Source organism: Trachymyrmex cornetzi, unplaced genomic scaffold, assembly GCF_001594075.2.
Source record: "Trachymyrmex cornetzi isolate Tcor2-1 unplaced genomic scaffold, Tcor1.1 scaffold1654, whole genome shotgun sequence".
Taxonomy (NCBI): domain Eukaryota; kingdom Metazoa; phylum Arthropoda; class Insecta; order Hymenoptera; family Formicidae; genus Trachymyrmex; species Trachymyrmex cornetzi.
The window spans coordinates 12,913-19,504 of record NW_017296261.1 but is presented as its reverse complement, the minus strand read 5'-3'; the positions used below and the strand labels follow the sequence as shown (position 1 = coordinate 19,504).

At 59.5% G+C, this 6,592-nt stretch overlaps 1 protein-coding gene across 1 annotated transcript; it reads right to left on the bottom strand.

The window, feature by feature from the left end:
- Positions 1 to 211: 211 nt before the first annotated feature.
- On the bottom strand, positions 212 to 1,111 carry LOC108759011 (uncharacterized). Its single transcript, XM_018504263.1, has one exon. The coding sequence runs from the start codon at positions 1,109 to 1,111 to the stop codon at positions 212 to 214; it is 900 nt and encodes a 299-aa protein (XP_018359765.1).
- Between the last annotated feature and the right edge of the window lie 5,481 nt (positions 1,112 to 6,592).

Genomic DNA, 6,592 nt, shown 5'->3' with positions numbered 1-6,592 from the left:
TAGCGAGAGAACGAATTCCTACTAGGACTTCTTTTTGGCCTTTGTTATAGCCTTGCCCAGATTGTCGCGGGCCTGTCTCAGCTCGACCAGCCTGAGGAGGGTCTCGCGACCGTATGACGGGGCGCGGAGATTATATTGCCACGTCGTGGCGTCGGTGGCCTGTATGGGGCGCCGATCTGGGCGCCGCAGGTTCGGGGAAACCGAAGGGTCCTCAGGGCGCTTCACACGGATCAGAATTGACCCTCCTCCGGAATCTTTTCAGGCGACATCTCGTGGCCGTCACCTCTGTCCTGAGTTGGACCAGGTCGTCGCTCCACCAGGGCATCGCTTTCCTGGGGTGCGGGATCGCTCGCAGCATCGCTGCGTCGCACGCACGGATCAGCACCGTTTGTAGTTGGAACGCCTCTACCTTAAGGTCCCATTCATTAGGCAGGCTTACTCCGGCCCATGTGCCCACGATAATGGAGGCACGTAGGAGGTCCTCATCGACCTTTTTCGCCGCCCACCTCTGCGGACGTGGGAGTCCCCTCTTTTTGATTTGGGACGCCGTGTCCTCTAGCACCACCTCTATGTATAGATGGTCGGAGCACGTTTCGTGCGGAGCCACTCTCCAACTGTTCACCCGTGCAGCCGCTGTAGGGCTGGCAAAGGTTATGTCCACGATGGACTCGCCCTGTGCCCTCACACACGTGCTTTCGCCTCTTGTGTTGAGGCAGCACAAATCGACGGCGCTCGCCCACTCACACAGGCATCTGCCTCGCACGTTCGTTGTGGCAGAGCCCCAAAGGTCGACCTTGGCATTAAAATCGCCCATTAGAAGGACCGGACCGGCCTGGAACCTCCGGATGAGGCCCTTCACCTCATCCAGAGACTGTTCAACTCGAGCCATGTCAAGGCTGGCGGGCAGGTAGGTGTCGATAATCAGAATGTCCTCCCATTTGACCACGACAAAATCGTCGCCCTGCCCCACTGGTGTTGAGGGCAGTGGGTTTTCAGTTTCTCGCCAGGTAATGGCGACCGTTTTTCGGTCATTCGCGGCCCACTGGGGGTTGTCGTCCGGGACCCAATAGGGTTCCGAGACAACCGCTATCGCGTAGTCATTCTCCGCCATGGTCTGAAGGGGCATATTATGACCATGGCGGGAATGATTGATGTTAGCCTATAATATGCGATTAGGCATTGTTGGTGGCAGTAACATCGCCTTCCCCGGCCGTTGACTCCTTCCAAGCGTGGCCATCCTGTTCCCAGTCATTTGGTGTGCCGTCTGGGGGGGCCTCCTCCTGTGGCTCCACCTCTATGGGCATTTCCGGTGCTCCCTTGTTGGCCGAGGAGGGTGCAGCCTCCTCCATTTGTGAACTGCCAGTGGGCTTCACTTTTTCCTGGGTTCGACCGTCCGGCTTGGTGGTCCCAGCCCGGTTCCCAGGCTTTTTCCTTACGGGCCTCGCGGGGGAGCGACACGCCCTGCCGCCAAATCGGTGTCCCGTGGGGGCGCTCCGGTCGGCGCTATCTTGCAATGCGCAGGATTACTGCACCTGTTTGCAAGGTGGCCAGTCTCGCCACACCTATAGCACAAGCCACTCCTGTCAGCGTCGCTCGTGCATTTAGCGGCGACATGCTCCCTTTCCCAGCATCTATGACACTGGAAGCCTCTGTCAGCCAACAGCTCCACTCTCGCCGTGGTCCATCCCACGGCGATCCTGGACGATTTAGCGACCTTATTCGCCGCCTTTAGGGAGCAACTTGCCCACGTCGTGCCCAGTCCGTTCGACAGGGTTGAAATGTCATCGATTCGGATCTCGGCGGGGCCGCATTCTCCTACCTCTGATAGTCGAGCACGTAGCTCTGCCTCTGTGACAGACGGCTCGAGATCCCGGATCCGAAGTTCGCCCGTCGTTTCAGGGCGCGAGATTCTCACGTCCGGTTTGTCGGCCGTAATCTCAGCTAGCCTCTTTGCAAGCTCATTGGCCCTTTCTACTCCGGCCGCTCCTCCTGGCACTTCGAGCAAAGAGGCCCCCGATCGGGCCTGGCGGGGTCTCAGGTCGGAGATCCCTATTTCGGAGATATTTATTCTCTCCTGCGCGAGTCTCATCACAGCGGCGTACGATGTCTCGCCCCTACATGTGATGGAGACAGCTGCTGTCCTCGGGGGGCGTCTTGTCCCCGAGGGTGTCGAAGCCACCTTTCCGCTCCTCCCGGATGCATTTCCGGTATTGGGGGCTGCTGACCTTCCTCCGCCCCTATCGGATTTGAGCGTGACGCGCGCCTCCGCTTTTTGTACGGCCTTCGCCCTACGTCCGACGACAAGGAACCAGGGCTCCTCCTGTTGAGACGCGGGTTCACAGACCCGCCAGTCTCGGCATTTTCAGCGGCGGCTGCGCAGGGTTAGGCCTTTGCCGTGGTCCTCGCAGCGGCTGCGTCCACTCCGGCCAGGGTACTTTTCCCCCTTGTTTTCTCTTTCGAGGGGGTAACCCTGGTCACTCTCTTCTTTCGTCGCGTCATGAGCACGGAGTACTCTCCTGGCGCGTAGTCTGAAGCCTCTGTCCCGGAGTGTGGGGCTCCCATCGCCTTCTGGATCTCTTCTCTCACAATGTTGCGCACCATTGCCGCCATTTCCCTTGGCGGCAAGGAGGCCGTCGCGACCTCCGACAAGGCGGCTTTTACCGGTTGGCCGTCCCTAGGAGCCCGTTCATGCCGTAGCCTCTGAGGCCGAGGTGCGGGGGCACCCTTATTTCCGGAACCTACAGCACGGATCCTGCCCTCCGCGTCAACAATCTTCATGCTAACGTTTATAGGTCTGTCCTCCAGGATCAGGCTTTTGCCCCGGAAGGGAGGGCGTCTGGCCTCAGGCCACTCCTCCGGAGGGGGGAGGATCACCTTCTTCCGCCCCTTTTGGACCTCATCGCCGGAACCGGTATCCATTGGCTCGTTCATTCTGACGGGGCGGTCCGGAAGTGGTCCTCTTACCGTGTTGCCCTGCAGGCTTACTTTAAGTTCCGCTAGCTCTCTTCGGTAGCGGTCCGCCTCTTCAATTGCGGCGAGCGTCCTTCGCCTTTCGGCCTCGAGCTCCCTATTCAACTTCTGGCGGAGGTCTGATAGCTCCTTACGAAGAGCCCTCATTTCTTCCGCTTGCGACCCCGCCTGACGGAGCTGCACGCTCCTTCAGGATTTCCATGCAACTCATTGACGTGGCTGCTGCAGCCTTAAGGGTCTTCTGCGAGGTGCCCTTCAAGTTGGAGGATATCCGTATTACCTCCATCAGGCACTCTGTGACCTTAGAGGCAAGGTCCTCAGACGTATCGTCCTCCATCCCGCCTTTAATTTTCTCCAGATCTATTTTAGATTTCTGTAGAAGGTCCTCCTTCTCCCATCCCCGAACAATTGCCTCTCGTTCGAGTTGGAGACTTTTCTCTTTCTCGACATTTAATAGATGGCCTCCGCACGCCCGGCGTATAGCCCTGTAGTTTGCGGCCTTCCCCGCGCCTGCTGAGTTACATGATTTCCTCCCCATGCGTTGGAAGAGTTCATAGGGTTCCCGGTGCCTTTCTTTTCGGGAGGGTCATCAGAGTCCTTTCTAATACTCGTGTCCTCGTCGGACGAAATTACATAGGACCCAGAGGAGTCCTTGCCCCGTTTAGTTCTGCTTCTTGTCCGTCGGATTCCTCTCGAGGAAATCTCACTTCTTGATTATATCGACGAGGCGCACTCCTCGCCGATATCGTCCTTCCTTCCGCTTTTCACCTGGGCACTGGTGCTGCTGGCGGGATTTTTTGCGGCTGACACTCTTATGCGTTCCTGCAGGCCGCCCGAGCTCCTCAAGGAGACGAATCTGCAGAGGGCGCCGATCGCGCGTCCCCTTTCAGGTTCTTCTCCTTTACCATCTTGCTTCCCGACGTTTTTCCCTCCTGGGGTGGAGACGCGTCCCTCCTCTTGGAAGATTTCGGCCCTGGCTTGCTGCCGGAAGATGAATTTTGTCGCCCCTTATTCAAGCCCGAAGGGCCTGGTGGCAGCGAGTCACCATCTTTGCCTCCTTTGAGGCGTAATGTCTGTTCGTTTCTTCCCTGGGTAGACTGGATATCCTCCTCGGAATCGAAAAATAGTTGGAGGTAATCCTCCACCGGAGTCTTGCACAGACCTGCGGAGTGGTCACCGTCTCGCTCGGTGAAACTGGTGCCGAAATAACACTCCCGGTCTGTCGATTCAACTCCCGATGTTAACCCACCATGTGGGACAGTCGGAATCGTCCGATAGGGCGATCCCTTCGCTACGCGACGACGGGCTCTTAACCGAGCTCGCTTCGCCCTCCTTTTTCTTCCGTGACACTTCCAGCCTCATGGGGCTAGTTCGTGCCCCGGACTTCGCAGAGGCTTTTCGAGCCACAGACGGGCCTGCGGTGCACCCGTCTGTGCGTCGTATGAGACTCGGACTGGGTCCGAGTCCGACACGGGGGTGACCAGGACACCACCTCCGCCGCGCCGGTAGCTGACGGTTCCGATGCCGATTGCTGACGTAGCCATCGTTTTCCTTTTAGGCTGCATCGTGCATCATGAAAGGTGGGGCTATTTTACAAGCCGCCCCAGGCCGGATGTACGATTTTACTTCCGGGTTTGAAGGGTTTTCCTTCCCTAACTCCGCACCGCCGGGCCCCGCCTCGGAATACGTCCGAGCAGCCCTGCTGCCCTCCTCTCCCTGAACGCGCGCTGCAAGCAGCGACGCGTCCACCTTTCCCCCCGCTGTGCGGTGCGCGTCCACCTTCCCCCCTTGTCACGGGCAGGGAGCAATGCTCCCCCTGACGGCACCGTGCCACCGGGCGTTTGAAGTCGGGTCGCCATCCCCTACCGGCACATTGGGGAGCCCCTCCGAAGAGGGGAACTCCCTTGGGGTGCCGGACCCTGTGTACAGAGTCCTCCTATTTAACGGAGGACTCCGTACGAGTTGCTCTTAGACCCCCCGAAGCCGCCGAAGCGACCCGGAGGAGCCCCCTCACCACGACAAGGTGGCAACCCACGAGAGGGACAAGGAAGAAGGAGCAAAAGGCTCTCTCTCTCCCGTGACCCCTCCAAATTTTCGCCTAGAGGAGTCGTGACCAGAGGCCCCGAGACCGGACGCCCAGAATCAGCCCCTCACGGGAGCCATCCGGTCACTCAGTCCCACAGTTTCTGCACGGTCCCTCAGGTTCACTGTTCTAGAGGGACCGTGGTTCGCGTACCACCTCCGATTGTTTTATAGTAGGGTGAAGTGGGACCCCCACTACGGCAGACGCCTGTGTTGCCGGAACAGCACCCCCCGCCGACAGATACCGGCGACAGCAGCCGCAGGCCGAAAGTAGCCTCGCGCCGCCAGCCGAATCGCCCCACCCAGGCGAAAAGGCGGGGCGAGTCTATCTCGTCCTGGCGCGGGCAACCACTAGGGCAGGACTAGGACACCGTGCCAACAGGAAGCCACTGCACCAACGGTCAGGCCATGCCCTCATTTTTGAGGATGCTCCCGCCATCCTGCAGGACCATCCCCGGGCCGCGCCCGCACTTCGATTTATTTATACAGGGGAATGGCGGACCCCTGTTCGGTCGGAGGTAATTCCGAGACCGGTCCCCTAATACCCCCGCCCTCCTTTCCGTTCCCCCTGCCATTCGGTTTTTGACCACGGGAAGACAGCACCCGTGTTTGGCGATATGTGGCATCACACAGGTGCCGCGCCTATCTATCACCTCTACCCGTGTCTCTACGTCCGTATTTTCAAGCTGGGGGGAACGCAGACCCCTGCTGGCCGGTATGTGCCTTCGGATTCCCTTTACGGGAAGAGGCGCGATGAACCACCTCCCCTACCCATGTCCCTACATTCGGGTTTTGAACTGAGAGGAATGCAGACCCCTGCTGGCCGACGTGTGTCACCGGATTCTCGTGAGCGAGAAGAGCCGCGACTATCCGTCTCCCCTACCCTGCTACCTCCGGTTTTATACTAGGCAGAGGCGAGGTACCTCCTCTACGTCGAGCCTGCAAGTCCCTCGTACACCACGAGAACCGTGGGCACTAAGGCGACTCCGGCCACTATGCCTACTCGCCCCCCGCCCTCAGTGTGATCCCCCGTCCCTCCTAACGGACCCAAGCTCCCCACCGACGCTCCGTTTCCCGACCGACGGAACAATATGACCAACACTCCGTTGTTTATCCAGGGGGAGTGATCGGCCCCTGTTGGCAGTATGTGGCACCGGCCCGAGTCTTTTACGTAGAACTCCAACCTAGCCAATCTACCTGCCCCTACCCGTGTCCCTGCATCCGAGTTTTCAGCTGGGGGTATGCAGACCCCTGCTGGCCGATGTCTGTCAACCGCGGCCCACGATAGGGCCGGTGACTATCCACCTCCACCTACCCGTGTCCCCGCCTCCGTTATTATTAAGTAGAGAGAGGCGTACCTCTGTTCGCGAGCACCGGATGCGAGTGTTACCCCGCAACGAGCGCCCCCTCCTACCCGAACGCGTCCGATGGAGAGAAGGAGAGGAGAGGGGCTCCTCGGGGGGCACGTGTCCCCCCGCGCCCGCAGACCTGGGCAACGAAGGACCAAGGTCCGCGGGCCTGGCCTACCCGTTATTCCCCC